Here is a 17,246-nt window from a genome sequence, read left to right on the forward strand (position 1 = left end):
ACTGTTCACGCGAGACTTGGACAGGGCAGTGGGGCGGGAAGAGAATCGGAGACACAACAAACATGGCGGCGGCAGCGGCTGCGACGGTGACGAAGACAGCGGCGGCGGCGGCGGCGGTGGCGACGGCAGCGGCGTTAAACAAGGCAGTGGGAGTTACTCGGTGCTGTGGTCAGGTGGTAAGTAGCAGGCTTCCGGCTCGGACGGCGGCGACACAGCTGAGCAGGACGGTTAAGGAGAAGCGGCTGCAGGCGAGAGCCGGGTTCGCGGCGGGCCGGCTGACCCCACCCAGGAGTCAGTCTCAGCCGAGGGTTGGGCGTGGTCGGTCGGTGGGCAGGGTCACGACCCGGGACGTTCCTGGCCCGAGTGCGGAATGTGTGGTCCTTCGGTTCTGGGAGCCCCGAGGGAGCAGCTCCTGTGGGCAGGGGCTGGAGACTCCTGGGTAGGGACCTGCTTCTCGCTCTGACAGGTGGTCGTGTGGGGGTCGCCCCGAGGTTTGCGTCTTCACCGGGTCCCACCTCCTGGGGCTCAGCGGAGGCGCGGGTCTCCTGGGTGCTCCGAGTTCTGATGAGGATGCTGCCCAGACGCCAGTCCTGGGCTGTTCCTTGGGAGGACTTTTAAAACCTCTTGTCTGTTACCTAGTGGTCCAGCTTGGGTTAGTTTCTACTGTTTGTGCCCTCTAATTCTGCGGAGATGTGAGGTTTGGGGAGGGCTTTGCAGCAAAGACCTCTTCGGGTTCATACAGGTTTAAGTTTGTCAGTAAACTGTAGTGCAGGTAGCCAAGCCGTGCACCTATGAAGTGCTCTTCTAACTGAATTTGAATCGAAGTTAAACCGGTTCCAGCTACCACTACCAACCACGTGGCCCATTTAGTGTCCCCTTAATGTGCTGTTCAGAACCCTAATGAAGAGAGACAAGCGGGAGAAGAAATAAAGGCACTTTAAATTGTGAGACCTAAGGAAATTCAGGTTAGAAGAAACAAAACTTATTTAGAACAAAATTTTAAACGTCTGGATTAATGGTATTAAAATTCCATTTAATTTTAATTGATGAGGTGCCTTCACAGATAAAGTTTATCATTGGGAAATCGTAACAGGGAATTGAGATGTTTGGTATTTTTTTGCCCCTCCGGGTTCAAACTGTTTCCCAGAAAACCCTGTGTTTGAGGCTGTGATAGAGACCATAATAAGGATGAGAATCAAATGTTCCCTTGCTGGGGGTGCCTGGAGGTTTTCTTTTTAACCCTTTCCCATGAATGTTTTCCTGCAAGGCTAGTGCATTGCCTAGCAGTACCAAGCCTAACCCTTTAAGTGTACAGCACTGAGCACAAATGAAATTAATAACTTAAATTTAAGAAGGACATTAAGAGTTTGCCAAATATGAAATCGTTAGAAATCCACGGAGGCGGTGGGGAGTCATAATAGTGCATGTTTTTCTTTGGTGATTCTTTGGAGCTTTTGTTGACAGGAACCTGTTGCTTTGTTCTTTGATTATCTGTTAGATTAGTTTTCTTTTCTGGTAATGGTAAAATTGGCAGAAGTTATTTTCTTATTAAACCTGTAGATGCTAATTAACTTTCTCATAAAGGTTTTGATCTGTGGTGTGCTTTTCTTTGCAGACCTCTGTATGGCTTTTCAATTTTAGTTGAAATTCTCTCCATGGCCTTTTGGAGTCCCTTGGTGTGTCTCCAGAGTAAATTTCGATTACTCTACATTTCATCAATGTTGGAGTGGCAAGAAAAAGGAGGAACTGATTTGGGGTGAAAAGGTTAGAGTGTGTAGCTCCTGTTTTGGATATCTCCTGACTATATGTTTTACTTTTATGTTATGTTTTTTGATTTCTCAAAGCTTCATAATGTTCCTTTTTGCATTCAAGGAATTTTTTTTTTTTTTTTTGGACAGTTCTATAATCAGAGGAAATGTGTTCTCATTGTCTTTGAAGGTCTGTGTTAACTCTCTATACTAATCAGTCCTCATTTGTCAGGCTTCTTCATTGATGTGTATTCTATGGCAGAGTAAATCTTTCAGTAGCTATAATTATTGGGCTATTAAAATAAGCATATCTATTGAACTGTAGTCACTTTATTTATGAAGGCCTACCTAACCGCCAAATTAAGCTATTGTATCAATAAGTTAATTGCTAAGTATTCTACCTTATGGTTAGTAACCCCCAAATGGTAGGCGAATAAAATAGATCTTTCTATTCCCTAATCACGTTCTCAAAATTCTCCCATAGCTTTTAAAAAAGATAGACTTTGGGAAGAAGGTAGATTAGAGAGATTCATCTGGTTCTTATGTCACTGCTCTTTTGTAGTTTTGGCTGCCTTCCAATTCACATCATGATGCCTGTTTTGTTAGTTCTTGGTTGAGAGGGTGTGTGTTTATGTGTGTCAATAACTTCCTATTTATAATGTGAGACTGAAGAACTAATATCAGAAGACTTCATGCAAATAAATCCTTTATCAGAAACCAAGGAAAGTCAGAGAATAGTTTTAAGTGAGTGGTTTAAAGGTGAAGAGGTTTTCATGTTCTTCTGGGATACCGAAGCTTCTTTTCTTCTTTTTTTTTTTTCGAAGCTTATTTTCTTAAATATTTCTTTCCTTCACTAGTGTGTGTAGCACCTGGTTGTTTTGTAAGAACCTTATTTTTGAGCCTTGAATGGATAATTTGGGAGAAACTGTTGGCATGAAAATAGTTCAGGTACATTCTACCCAGTTTATGCACACATGTACCTATACCTCCTGGAATCCCATACTAGACCCAGCTCAGAGTAATCACAGGGAGGACTCAAACAGTTTGCCATATCATAAGGAATGATAATCATATGGTATGGGAATAATTCTTCTCTGGTTGATGTAATTAGATAATCAGTTAGTGGAAAAAGTAGATCAGGCTAGGAATACACCACCCAAATCTGTAATAAATTGGAGAACTCAAATATGTTCCTTTTTCTGAAGACATGATCTTACATATTAAAATTTGTGTAAGTTTCTTTTGGCTCCAAGATATTGGATTCATGGCTCATGGAAAAGATACCTTCAGTAAAAACAGTTTGCTGATGTCCTAAAGTAGATTTTTATGGTATGTTTGCAAAGGTTTTTAAATTTATCCATGTCTTGGGGCCATTTTTGGATTTCAGTTTTGTGGAGTTCTTAGATTAAACTTTCAGTCAGAGACTGATGATTATTTTATTAAAGACAGGAAGATGTCTTGGCTATAAAGCCTTTATTTTCTTTTGATACTGGGAAGTCTTCTGTAGTTTCACAGTTATTGCTATTTTCCTGTTTACTGTCGCTTAGAAATAGTGACTTGAGATGAACAAAGCAGGATTTTGAACCAAAGGCTCCATGCACTTTAGGCAAAGGCCTGTCCTTCGCGGTGGGAGGAGGGGGGGGTTGAGAGAGAGAGATGTGACAAAGGTCAAGTGAGCGCAAAAAGTGCTTAGGAACGGAGTGACACTTAATTTTTAAGTCATTGCAGAATGTCTGAGGTTGAAAACCATATCAGTATATTTTAAAACTCTTTAAGAAGAGATTTTTTTTTCATTTTTACAATGTAATCTTCCCTTTTTCATTGGCATTCTTTGTTTTGTTTTGTTTTTTAAGTCCATCATGCCTTATGATTGAAAATCAGCACACAATTTATGGCAGAGAATGCAGTGAAATTTATAATGTGACAATGTGATAATAGCCAAGATTGTCAAAATATGCCAGCCATCCTCTGTAATTAGGCTCATTTGTGTTCTTAAAACTTGAGATGCATGTATAAAAATACCATGTTCTGCTTGCTTACTGGCAATCTCATGCATTTTTTCTGCACGATCACATGTTCTCCTGTAGCAGTGTTAGGCTTTCTAATCAGGAATTGGTAGGATTTATCTTGCTTATTGAAACCTATCAAAGTGGAAACATCCCAAATATCAGCATTTCTTTCTTAATTATAACTTTTATAGTTAGGACACAGACAATCTATAGGGCCTTACTGGTCCTCATACTTTTTATTTCTTTTTTCCTTTTATTGTGGGGGCCTCTTCCTCTAGTACTATATTGAGTAGCTGTAGAAATAGTAATCATATGGTCTTATCCTTGATTCTAAAGGGAAGGCAACTAAATTTTCTCCATTAATTGGTGTAGGTTTTTGGAAGATATCCTTTATCAGCTTGAGGAAGTTTCAATGTTCCAAATTTGAATAAATGATTACTGTGATTTTCTTGCCCCTAGTGTGGTCTTTGGCACTCAGATGTCAATCTGATTGTTTTTCTTATGTGGGTAAACTGTCTTTTTTTCTCTAGGAAGTTTTATATTCTCTTTGTCTTCTTTGAGGTTTTAAAATTTCAAATGTGTCTAAGTGTTGTTTTAGTATCATATACTATTTTGCACTCTATGATCCTTTTCCATCTGAAAGGAATCTTTAATTTTGGAAATTTCTTGATTGCTATTTTTTTTTTTTAAATATTTCTCTTTGTTTACATTTCTGTGTTTCTGAAACTCATTTTAGAACTCTATCTGCTATATATCTTACCTTTTTCTCTTTTTTTAAAGAATTCTGATTTACTGGGGCACCTGGGTGGCTCAGTGGGTTAAGCCTCTGCCTTCAGCTCAGTTTGTGATCTCAGGGTCCTGGGATCGAGCCCCGTATTGGACTTTCTGCTCAGCGGGGAGTCAATTTCCCCCTCTCTCTCTTTGCCTGCCTCTTTGCCTACTTGTGATCTCTCTCTCTCTCTCTCAATAAATAAATAAAATCTTAAAAAGAAAAAAGAATTCTCATTTACTTTATTTTACTTTTTAAAAGAGATTTTATTTATTTATTCATCAGGGAGAGAAAGAGAGAACAAGCAGGGGGAGTGCCAGGCAGAGGGAGAAGGATGCTCCTTGTGAGCAAGGAGCCCCATGTGGGACTCAGTCCCAGAACCCTGGGATCATGACCTGAGCTAAAGGCAGCCGCTTAACCCACTGAGCAACCCAGGCACCCCTATTTCTTACCTTTTAATGTGTATATTTTACATTGTTTTCCACTTGTGTGTGTTTTGTTGTCCTTTCCTTTTCCTTTTATTGAGATACAGTGTTACCACAGATTATTGTAGATATCATTCTTCATAATCTGACTGGCTCACTTTTTCCCCTCAACCAGAGGGCAATTTTTTTTTTTTAAGATTTTATTTATTTATTCGACAGAGAGAGAGAGACAGTGAGAGGGGGAATACAAGCAGGGGGAGTGTGGGAGAGAGAAGGAGTGGGAGAGGGAGAACCAGGCTGGATCTTAGGTCCCTGGGATCATTACCGAGTGGAATCAGAGGCTTAACAACTGAGCCAACCAGGTGCCACCAGAGGGCAAATTTTAAAGGACAAATGAATAGAATCAACAGTAGTCACAGAACAAATAGTAATACACTGATTAGAAAGCAGAGAGAACCAATTCAGATAAGCCAGGTAAGATGAGAAAAAGCAACTGAAACAAATTTGTTCAGAAACCAACAGTAATCCTTAAAATTAAGAAAGTTGAGCCAGACCAAAGCAAGTGATTTAAGTAGAGAGCCTAAAAGAGTAAAGTAAGTATGAGTTTGGGCGATTGCAGTTTGGACTCTGTGGATTACTGAGACAAAGGTAAACTATGTTCGTTTCATTCTAACCAAAGAATGGATTTAAAGGAGAGCTGAGCATGCTCAGTTGATGAGGTGATTGATAGAAAAAGGGAAAAATACTGAATCTGGGACAGAGGAATGTTTTGACCTGAGGTATAACCATTTTTTGCTGCAAAAATAGCAGAGAACATGTCATATGCTACAGGTGTTGGGGGATAGTTTACATATAGATACTGTAAAGCTTACAGCAGCACTGCCAGTGATAATATTATTCTGGTTTACAAAATAAGAAACTATAGCTGAGAGAAGCTTCTGTTCAGAGTCTTCAAGCTAGTAAGTTTGGGCTAATACTGTAATACTCTGTTCATCCAACTGAAAACTGAAAAGTGGTAGTGGTAATAATAATGCCTTTTAAATCCCCCTCGACATCTGCTCAGAAGGGTAGAAAAGAACTTTTCACAAATGTTGCATTAAGAACAATGATAATTTTGTCACCTGCACGTTCTTATTTGGATACATATGTTCAAAATAAAGAACAAGTTAACTGTGAAGAGAGAGGAAGACAAGAAATACAGAAATTAAATAAATCAGTCCGGGGCCAGTAAACAAGGGAAACCAAAAACAGCCCTATATCCTTCATTAGTTCCTGAAATAAGTCACTGCACTGTTGTGTAGTACGCCTCTCTCTATGAGGAACAGCACTCACCATATCACAGTCAAGGGTTAGTCTGTATCTAGTAGAGTGCTAGTTAAGTTAGTTAAAAACAGAAGTTTGGGTCTTAAAACATCAGTCAAGCTACGGTCAGTTGGGAAATGTGCCGTCACTGAAGCCCTCTCATTTCTCAACTCCACAGTTCTTTCTTTGGAAAACAGGCTGAAAAGTACTCTGAGTGGTCCAGACATTCTCAAAGAAGAAAAGCTTAACTGGTGGACTTAATTGACTGAGATATTAAGATTTTTATTATTAGGACTGGGTGGTATTGGTGTGAAGACAGACAAAAATAGACCAGTGAAACAGAATAGAGCATCCAGAAATAGGGTCACATAATACAATCACCTGATTTACAAGGGTAGTAACAGAGTCTAGAGAAAGGCTGGTCTATGAAATGCATGTTGCTAGACAGTTGTCTCTCTCTTTGGAAAAAAGTATATTTCAACTCTTACCTCATAGTATACATACACAAAGCTCAATTCCAGATAAAGTATGAAAAGTAAAAAAAAAATAGTAAAGCTTTTAGGAGAAATTGCAGAACATCTTCAGGGAAGATGTTGGCAAGGATACAACCCTAAATGTAAAGGAAAGAAATGGGTAAATTGGACTATGTTAACAACTTCCAGAGTGAGAGAAGCCGCTGAAAATATACGTATCCAATAAAGAGCTCATATCCAGACTATTATAAAGAACTCCTACATAGTAACTAGAAAAAGACAGAAAACCTAATAAAAAAATGAGCAAAAGATATTTTGAACAGATATTTCATTGGGTATGAAAATAGCAGGTATCTCTGTGCCTAATTTACATAAAAAGTGTACAGTTTCATTAGTTATCAGGACTAGAAATGAAAACCAATGTGATACCACCACGAGCTCCCTGGAATGGCTGAAATGAAAAAGGCAAAAAATACCTGCATGTTGAGGAGGATATGGAACAACAGAGTTCCTCTTCAGTGCTTGCGGGAGTGTAAACTGGCATAAGCACTTTGAAGAGCCATTTTGCATTGCCCAAAGCTGAATATATGCAAGCCCTATGACATAGCAGTTTCAGAAGTCAGGGTCGCAGAGTCCTTGCCAGGCTCTGGGGCACCAGTACTGGAAGGGTACACCCTGGGACACTGGTGGCCTTCTGGTTCCCCATGTGGGTGAGACTTCATGGGTATGTTCACTTTGTGATGACTCGTTGAGCTTTATGTGCTCTTCTCTGTGTATGCTGTGCTTTGAGAAAAAGTTAAGCATATATGTTGACAAGTAACTATTCTTAGCTTAAATTCCATTTTACTGGCTTTTAAAGATAAGGATTTTTTAAGGTAGAAATTACTTATTTAATAGTTGGAGTTTAGGTGAAAAAATGAGCAGAAGACATACTTAAGAAGATCTTACACATTTGCATAAAATTTTTTTTTAATTTTTTTTTAAGATTTTATTTATTTATCAGAGAGGGGGGGGGGAGAGAGAGGGAGCACAGGCAGACAGAATGGCAGGCAGAGGCAGAGGGAGAAGCAGGCTCCCTGCCGAGCAAGGAGCCCGACACGGGACTCGATCCCATGATGCTGGGATCACGACCTGAGCTGAAGGCAGCTGCCCAACCAACTGAGCCACCCAGGCGTCCCTGCATAAAAATTTTTATTGGGGATAAAGACCTTTGTCTCCTAGGTGTTAGATTTTCTTATCTTGTTCTTACTAGGAAACTTTTTGGTTATTTGATTTCTGAATTTGGGCCATAAACTTAGGTGAAGTCCACTTTAGTTTGTGGTCACAAAATCTCCTCAGAGATTTCCCTCTACATGAGGATCAGGTATTTCTGTGGTTTTTTTTGTTTTGTTTTGTTTTGTTTTTTGCAATAATCATAGGGGTGCATATAAAGTTTAGAATTTGTGTTTTTTTTTTAATTTTCTTTTTTAAATTTTTATTATATTCAGTTAGTCAGCATATAGCATAGCGTGTTTTTGATGTAGTGTTCAGTGATTTATTTTTTGTTTTCTTTCTTAATTTTTCCCCTCATTCTCAGAGTGACTAAGATGATGCATGGTGGTAGAGATGGTGGTTCGGATTTCCAAGGCAGAGGTCAGGAAACTGTGACCTATAGCCTTATCCTGGCTCAAGGCCTGCTTCTCTAAAGCTTTATTTTGGAACATAGCCATACTCAATTTGCTCACACGTGATTTGTGGCTGCATTTAGCTATAATGACAGAGTTGAGTAGTTGCAACTGAGACCTCATAATGGGCAAAACCTAATATACTACTGTCTGACCTTTTTTACAGAAAAGGGTTGCCAGCCCCTGTTTTAGTGCACCTATTTCTAGAGCATTCATGTGAACCCTATGATTTGAGAGTCTTTGCTGTCTGAAATGATAGTCACTAGCCATATGTAGCTATTTCCATTTAAATTAGTTAAAGAAAATAAAAAACTCACATCATTTGTATCAGCCACATTTGAAGTGCTTATTGCTGTGTGTGGCAAGCAGAACTCTATTGGACAACGGAGATATGTAACATGTCTATCTAGAAAATTCTCTGGCCTTGATCGAGCTACCTTTTTTTTTTTTTTTTTTGTCTCCTTCATTGATAATCCCTGCTGCTGTGCCTCTTTCTTTCCTGTGAACTTATTTTCTCTTTTTTTCAGTCTTTGTAACTTTTTTCTATCCACTTAAGACTGAATTTGGTCCCAGTTTATTTAAATATTAAATTCAGCAAATTTTCACAATTTTCTCTATGTGTTCTCTAGTTCACCAAGAAAATAAGATATTTAATGGCGGGTACTGTTTTCTGTGTTGTTTTGTATACCTTGCACATATTAATTTTTGTCACTGTTGTTTTGATACATACTGGATCTCCCTAAATAGTGTGAAATTATTTCAGTTTTTTTCCCCTAGGCATAACAAATTGTAAACTTCGAAAGAAAAAAGAAGAAAAGGATAAAGCAAAGATGGGTGAAAAGAAACCAGAGCCTTTGGACTTTGTGAAAGATTTCCAGGAATATCTGACTCAGCAGACTCATCATGTGAACATGATTTCTGGCTCAGTTAGTGGGGACAAAGAAGCAGAGGCTCTTCAGGGAGGTAGACTCATCTTAATACTATTAAATAATTCATTTTTCATAAATATATTAATACTTGTATGTAGTTATCCATGTGGTGAAGACCACTATTCACTAATGTGTGTCATTCCAGTTTCACTTAGACATAGGGCAATTTGTTTTCCTTTTAAAACGTGTCAGATTTTTGTTGAGGGAGAATGAAACTTCCCCCGGGCCTAACACGGTCTAGAGAGGCATTATAGTCTTGTCGGAAGGTTAGGAATTCTAAATACCTGCCCCATCTTCTAAGTTCTGTGAGCTAACAGTAGACACAAGGAACCCAAAGGGGGTGCAGCATTAGCTTCCCTACACAAAGGATTTGGCCAGTGGGAAATCTGTATTTGATCAGAGACACAATAGGGGTTTCTTTTTCTTCTCTCTTTAAATGAAGAAAGGGCTTACCAAGTTTACTTCTCTAGACAGAGAACCCGCACAGAGAAGGCGGCGACGCACTTGAGCCTGCTCCAGATAGACTTTAGTCTGGCTTGCTTACCACACGGTCTGGAATCTGTTCCTGAACGTAGCTCAGGGGTCAACAACTACAGCCCGTGGGCCCCATCTGGACTGCGAATTGTTTCTGTATGACCTGAGGACTAAGAGTGATTTCTACATTTTAAAATGGTTGGGGAAAAAAAAAAATCAAAAGAATACTATAATATATGCAAATAGTATGAAATTCAGACTTCAGCATCCCTCAAGTTTTATTGAAACAGAACCACACTTGCTTGTTTGCATATTCTCTAGAGCTGTTTTTGTGCTAGAACAGCAGAGCTGAGTAGATCTCGTAGAGAACAGATGCCCCCACAAAGCGTAAGGTATTTAGTATCTTATCCTCATGGGAAGAGTTTGCTGCCCCCTGACGTAGATAGTCTGTGGCCTTGTTGTCCAGGGACTAGCAGCAGAGACTAGGCATTACCTGGGAGCTCGTTAGAAGTATAAATTGTCAGACCCCACTGCAGATCGCCTAATCAGAATCTGTTTTAGTAAGCTCCCCACATGATTAATACACACATTGAATTTCGAGAGGCACTGGGTTGGGAGAGAAATCGAAGATGGGGACGCTGAGCCTTGTTCCTCCAGTGCAGTGGCCCCCTTGGATATTGGATTTGCACCAACCAGCAAAATCACTGCTCTTCTCTTAGTGAGGGGCGGGGGCAGGCAGTGGAAGAGGGGGCTTGACTTGTTCATACCGGTACTGCTGTTTCCTGTGGATGGAGTAGAATAGTTTCCCCCAAGAAGTTGTAGGAATAAAAATGTCCCTCCCGACACTCTAGTGTACAGGTTCCTGGGCCAGGATTCAACAGACCAGGGTTGTAGTCCCCACTGCATGCTGGATTTCCTGATACGAGCACTTTGCCCCTTCAGTTTCTTTATAGATACAAAAAAGTAGTTGGGTTAAATTAAAAGTAAAGGACTAGATGAATATCTTGTAGCTTTCAAATTCTTACAGTTCTAACATTCAAGGCTATCAGATACAGTATCTTCCTTTATGTGCCTCGTTAAAATTTTAAGATCCTAAATGCATCCCAGTATCTAGAACAAATGAAACAGGGCAAAACTCAAGATTAATTGCTTTAGACAACAGTAAACTGAGTTAGGATTTGGGGAAATTATCGTGACTGCCAATTCTAATCCTTGTAGAACGGGCTAGAGTCTTAAACATGTATAGCTTTGCCATTACTGTTTACTCCCCTGGGTTCTCCAGACCTGTCACATAAGGATAATACCCTATTCTCTTCTTTAAAAGCATGCTGAAGACTGATAAAATTTATGTGTAAGTAATTTGAGTTCCCCCTATAAAAGGTTCTGAACAGAATATACTACTACTTTTGTATGAAATTGACCTCTGTTTGGAAAGTCTGTATTTTCTGAGTTTGGCTTTTGTGCTAAATAAACTATCAATTTATGAAAGATTTTCTACCACTCAAGACTAAAATGCTAAATTGAGTTGATTCTGAGATGCATAATTTCTTTTGCTACACTTTGTTTATAGCTGGAACAGATGGTGATCAAAATGGACTTGATCACCCATCTGTTGAAGTTTCCCTGGATGAAAACTCAGGAATGTTAGTAGACGGGTTTGAAAGGACCTTTGATGGAAAGCTCAAGTGTCGGTACTGCAACTATGCCAGCAAAGGAACAGCCCGGCTTATCGAACATATTAGAATCCATACAGGTAACGGCAAAATGTCTGGAGAAAGCATTTCTTTGGGAGCAGGAGAGGGGCCAAGGGAGGCAAGTTGGTATGGCATATAAGTAGTTCTGATAGTTTAAAATTGAAGATTGATTTAGGGTATGAATAAATGAGGAAGTTACTCCATTTTTTCCAAACAATGGCATAACAACATAGAAACGGGAAGTAAGGCCCCATCTAGAGCTTCCCCTTCCTTAGCAGTCTTTCTTCTCCATTCACATTATCTCTCAGCATCTGTCTGCTTCTTAGGCTGGGCAGGTTATGGCTGAAGATAGTGTGAAGTGATAAAATGTTTTTACTTTTATGCTTACTAAGTATGTTTCAGTTGCTGACCAGGGACAAGGCTTTGACACAGTTGCAGACTGCACTGCTAATCCTCAGGGCTCCTTTGCCCTCCCTCCTTCTGAGAAGCCCTCCTTACTGCCCTCCCCTGGCGCAAGACCTGGGCCCATGTCTCACCCTTGTGCCACATGGGGTCTCAGGCTGCGTCTGGGGACAGGGCTCGTGTCAGGGCCATGTTTGTGCCCACAGAGCCTAACAGAGCATAGTAAGGAGTCAGTACTTACTTGTTCCATTAATGACCAAATCTCCTATTCCAGATATTTATTTTATATATTTGCACCATTTTCAGCTAACAGCACTGACCCACAGTTGTCCCTTTTGGCAACTGAAGAGGAGGGGAGGAAGATAGAGGTGAAGCACTGCCATTTTGAAGGGACACTTAGCATAATTCATACTTGGACTGGGAAGCTTATTTCCATTTTGAGCTTTCTGTTTAATAGAAGGACTTTTTAGAAAATGTTTTTTGTATTTTTTCCGGAGGAAGGGGTATTGGTGTGTGGATATGTATGAAGAAGTGTTCATGTATAGATGTGTCCATAAACATGTAACTGACATGTACTTTGATAAAGTCATTATTACGGAGGGAATATTACTGTCAGTTTTGCTCTCCTTTCCCCAGATGCCAGTTGAAACCATAACAATTTTTACACTGTATTGACTAATAGAACATATCTATAGATCGCAAGTTGTTGCTGATAAGTTAAGCTTTAAGTTGACAGATTTCTTCTAACCAATGGGCAGCACACAAAGCTTTCCATAAATGAGCTACTCTTGCAGTTTCTCCCCCATTTTTCTTTTTAAACAGGTGAGAAACCTCATAGATGTCACTTATGTCCGTTCGCATCTGCTTACGAGCGTCATCTGGAAGCCCATATGCGTTCCCATACAGGAGAAAAACCATACAAATGTGAACTATGTTCCTTCCGCTGCAGTGATCGAAGTAACCTGTCCCATCACCGAAGGCGCAAGCATAAAATGGTACCAATTAAAGGTACTAGGTCTTCCTTAAGCAGCAAGAAAATGTGGGGAGTTTTACAGAAGAAAACAAGCAATCTGGGCTATAGCAGAAGAGCATTAATCAACTTAAGTCCACCTTCCATGGTGGTTCAGAAGCCAGACTACCTTAACGATTTTACCCATGAAATCCCAAATATCCAGACTGACTCCTATGAAAGTATGGCAAAAACAACATCAGCTGGTGGCCTACCAAGGGACCCCCAAGAACTCATGGTTGACAACCCTTTAAATCAGCTCTCAACTCTGGCAGGACAGTTGTCTAGTTTGCCACCAGAAAACCAAAACCCTGCGTCTCCTGACGTAGTTCCCTGCCCCGATGAGAAGCCTTTCCTGATGCAGCAGCCCTCTGCCCAAGCAGTGGTTGCCGCCGTGTCAGCAAGTATCCCACAGAGCTCCTCTCCCACAAGCCCTGAACCTCGGCCGTCACATAGTCAGAGGAACTACAGTCCAGTGGCGGGTCCGAGCAGTGAACCAAGTGCCCACACGAGTACCCCCAGCATAGGAAACAGCCAGCCGAGCACTCCAGCTCCGACCCTGCCGGTCCAGGACCCGCAGCTTCTGCACCACTGCCAGCACTGTGATATGTACTTTGCCGACAATATCCTTTACACTATTCATATGGGATGTCATGGGTATGAAAATCCTTTTCAGTGTAACATATGTGGTTGCAAATGTAAAAACAAGTATGATTTTGCCTGTCATTTTGCAAGGGGACAGCATAACCAACACTGATTGAAACTAATCACATTATGCTTTACTTGGTTTTACCATTTTGTGTTTTATAGTTTTGTTTGTTGGTTTTTTTTTTTCGGCGGGGGGTCGTTCTAATAAGGTGTCTGCTAATTTAAAGTCTATATATTTATAGAAAAGTTTGACAGTGGAAACAAATTTTTTTTTTTCTATAAATACCTGGTCAGGCTCATTTATGTATTAGAGCAGTGAGACACACCGGAGTCTGTTTTCTTCTTCTCACTTAGACGGTTGAGAACTGGAGTGCAGTCGTAACCCTAACAGGTATCATTTAAATTCCCCATGCTTGCGGTCTGTAAACACTTCTGAGCTTACTGATACTTGGTATTCAACATACACATCAAAGCTAGATATTATTTCCGCCATATTTCAACATGGTAGAATTACCGTCTCTTAACAAAGTCTGTTATGAACAGTTGATTGCAGTGTTTGGTAGAGGAATTGCCCTTAACCTCGTTCTCTGTCAATGTGCTGTTTTGTTCACATTGCGGAATGTTCGCAGTACATTCCTTTCACCTGATGATCACAGAGCTAGTCAGGGTAGCAGATCCTTTTTTTTTTTTCTCCTTAAGGGGAAATGCAAAACAGGTCATTCTTTTTAAATTCAAGTTAGAAAAATATGAGGTAAAAGTTCTGAAAAGAAATGAAACCTAAATGGAATGGGTTTAATACTTAAAATACCTGTTTATGCAATTTCTAATTTAAATATGTGTCAAGTTTTCCATTGGATTCTTTTTATTCTGATTTATTGTAAAAACCACATGAGAATGCTAGAAACATCAGAGGATTATCTTTAAAGATGCCTTTTTGTTTTTTCCTTTTAATTTGAACCTTTCAATTCTTCACTCTGACGTCATTAGTGTCGGGTGAGTTTCATAAGTACACTGAGAATCTCTTATTCCTCCTATTCCTTTGATGACCAAAGAGGTACAGTGGGAGTCATCCATCTTATTCCTTGGAAATGCGGTCCTTCAAAAGAAAAAAAATCTCTGAAGTTTCCGTTTCCTGCCTTCTGTCCATTTACTGCCTATAATTTCCAAGAAGAGGTGGTGTAGAAACACATGGGCAAATAGGATGGCGAAGTAATACTTAAAAAGATGAAAACGTGTCCAAAACAAATCCTGGTTTTCCCTTCAGAATTGGCCATTTAAAATATTTGCTGTGACTTGAGCTTGTAATGCTAATCTGCAGTTCTGCCCGTTTTTCATGGACAGTGACAAAACTATATGGAGACTGAGTTGTCACCTTAGTAGGAAAGGGTACAAAAGGGGAAAATAGATATAAAATGCATTTAAATGTGATATTTGTTTACAAAAATAAGACTTGCTAAATCTAGAATAATTTTGAATAGGAGGCTATTGTTTTTATATTGTGTAATAACTAGCTTACTCTGAAGAGAGCTTGGTCAAACAATAAAATATATTGTTACTAACTGTGGTTTCCGTGTACTTTGCAAAAGTTTCATTTTTAATTTGGTTCAAATCTTGAAAGTGTTGCTAATTGGCTTCTTAAAGAGAATATCCCAACTATGAAGCATTTATTAAGCAAACAGGACCTCCACTCTTCTATAGTAAAGAAAAAGGGAAGTGTTGATGGTAGGCGTCCACCAGAACCCCCACGGGCCAAGTTAATGGATCTTCTGCCCTCCCTTCCGAATGCTAGAAAGCCATTAAAATGAGTTCTCATGGTTTAATATCCAGTCGAAACTAACCTCAACAGCATTGTTCAAAGAGCAGTGAGGAGTCTGTCCAAACTCTCCTCTGCCTGAGGCTTCTAAATCTACAGTTGAGTTTCTCGTTGCTTAAATCACTCATTGCTTAGATCAGCTTGAATGCAACCATTTCCAAATGTGGAACTTGGCTCTAGTATTTATTTATTGCCAGAAAGAAACAGGTTGCTGTCATTTGGAAGATTTTGTAATTATTTTCTTCCTTCTCACTTTTATTTTTCACATAAAAGCAATACCCCAAGATAGAAAAATGAAGGCTTTCATTAAAAGAGAAAGAACCCTCTTGTTAAAACCAGTTTATTAAATTTATATTCTGGGCCAAATAGTGACAAACACTTCTTTTCTGGCAACTAAAGATAGATGTTTTGAAGGTACATTTTAATTTAAACAGAAAATATCTTTTTTTCATAATTATAAACTAGAATGTATAATTCTAATTTTCTTATGACTTAAAAAGAGCACAGTTGGTATTCCAAAGGTGTCAATGCTTGAGAGCTACCATAAATTCTAAATGCACTAAAGTTTTTGAATCAAATCTACCTTATAAACTTTTTTAGTATTGTATTTTTAAAAAGATTTAGGATTTTTATTTAAATTTTCTGTGAGTTAAAATTTTATACATGGAAAGATGATACTATCTTCCATTAAGTGTTGAATACATTTCTCCCATTTTATTTTTAATCAGATATTTTATAGAAATGAGCTGCTAGGAAAAGCTGAACGTGAACTATTTATAGTACTTTGCTGTTAACAGGCAATGTTCTGAAACTAAATGTATTTTTGTTCAGTGAACATAAGTTTAGATTTTTAAAGTTGGTAGATAATTTATCTCCACTAATATTTTTTTAAGAAACTGTGAAGAGATTAACAGGGAATAATTTCATTTCAGATTTTACTAATATAGTATGTAGCTACAACTTCTTGAAATTCAAGTAAAGGCTAGACTTTTGCTTTGAATATTTTCCAGTGCTATTTCATTTTAGAAATAAGTGTTTGCCATTCATCTGCAGAATCGTTTGACAAAGGGAATATTACTTTAAAAATGTTGAGATATCACCTCATTTTAAGTTCTACAAAAATATTTATCAAGTGGATGTATTATTTAAAAAAAAATCCCTGCTAAGGACTTTTTCCTTAAGTAGTCTTAGAGGGTATATGATTTCTAGACCTTGTTTTTGTTAATATGTACTTTGATGTAAAGAACATATTTTGTATGCAAAACATAAAACTTGACTTTGGTTGCAAAACACTATATTGTTTAGGGATTCCAGAGAGCGGTTCAGTGCTGAAATAACTATCCAGTCTGTAGTTCCTATTGTGAATGAAGCTTTGCTTTTGTAATACATGAATAAAAAAAAAAATAACACTTTTCTATTGATCTCGATTTTTCTTCTTTGAAAACTAGGATCCAATTTTTTTAGTAATTTTCCAGTATGTAAACTGTTAATAAATTTAACAAAAAAAAAAAAAAAAAAGAAAGAAAGAAAGAAAAAGGTTTTATGGCTGCATTGGTTTGAATCTGTAGAATGCCTTACCCATGAGATCGGTCACATGAATTAAAGACAAAAACAGCTCCATGTACCCACCTCTCGTCTCCTTCCTAGTCTCTCTGCTTTCCTGAGGATCCATTCAGCAAGACCCCTGTCCCCACCAGCCCCACCCTGAGGTTTCTGGCACAGAACAGAGGAAGCCTGCCTGCGTCTGATGCCTAATTACCCATGTCACGTCTGACAAGTGACTGACTGAAGTTATTTCTGTTATGACAAATGGGTGTTTAGAATAGACTGTTGCTTTTTTTTTTTTTTTTTTTTTTTTTAAAGTAAGTCTTTGGCATTTCCCATCAC

The 17,246-nt window shown here is 38.9% G+C and overlaps 1 protein-coding gene across 5 annotated transcripts; it reads left to right on the top strand.

Moving 5' to 3' along the window:
- The first annotated feature begins 9 nt into the window (after positions 1-9).
- IKZF5 (IKAROS family zinc finger 5) lies at positions 10-16,773 on the top strand. 5 transcript variants are annotated; one of them, XM_059172926.1, is made up of 5 exons: positions 11-176; positions 1,616-1,764; positions 9,154-9,353; positions 11,364-11,546; positions 12,712-16,773. In XM_059172926.1, the coding sequence occupies exons 3-5, from the start codon at positions 9,221-9,223 to the stop codon at positions 13,653-13,655; spliced, it is 1,260 nt and encodes a 419-aa protein (XP_059028909.1). In that variant the 5' UTR covers positions 11-176; positions 1,616-1,764; positions 9,154-9,220; the 3' UTR covers positions 13,656-16,773. The 5 variants fall into 5 exon arrangements, with proteins under 5 accessions (XP_059028913.1, XP_059028909.1, XP_059028910.1 ...); XM_059172927.1 differs by having other exon boundaries at positions 9,168-9,353; XM_059172929.1 differs by lacking the exon at positions 11-176 and adding an exon at positions 193-439.
- The last annotated feature ends 473 nt before the right edge of the window (positions 16,774-17,246 follow it).

This window comes from Mustela lutreola, chromosome 4, assembly GCF_030435805.1.
Source record: "Mustela lutreola isolate mMusLut2 chromosome 4, mMusLut2.pri, whole genome shotgun sequence".
Taxonomy (NCBI): Eukaryota; Metazoa; Chordata; class Mammalia; order Carnivora; family Mustelidae; genus Mustela; species Mustela lutreola.

Excerpts from the sequence above, each read along its gene's own strand:
- IKZF5 (XM_059172930.1), top strand. The coding sequence starts at position 9,221 with ATGGGTGAAAAGAAACCAGAGCCTTTGGACTTTGTGAAAGATTTCCAG. Across the intron at positions 9,354-11,363 it reads AGCAGAGGCTCTTCAGGGAG|CTGGAACAGATGGTGATCAA; the intron begins GTAGACTCATCT and ends CTTTGTTTATAG. Across the intron at positions 11,547-12,711 it reads ACATATTAGAATCCATACAG|GTGAGAAACCTCATAGATGT; the intron begins GTAACGGCAAAA and ends CTTTTTAAACAG.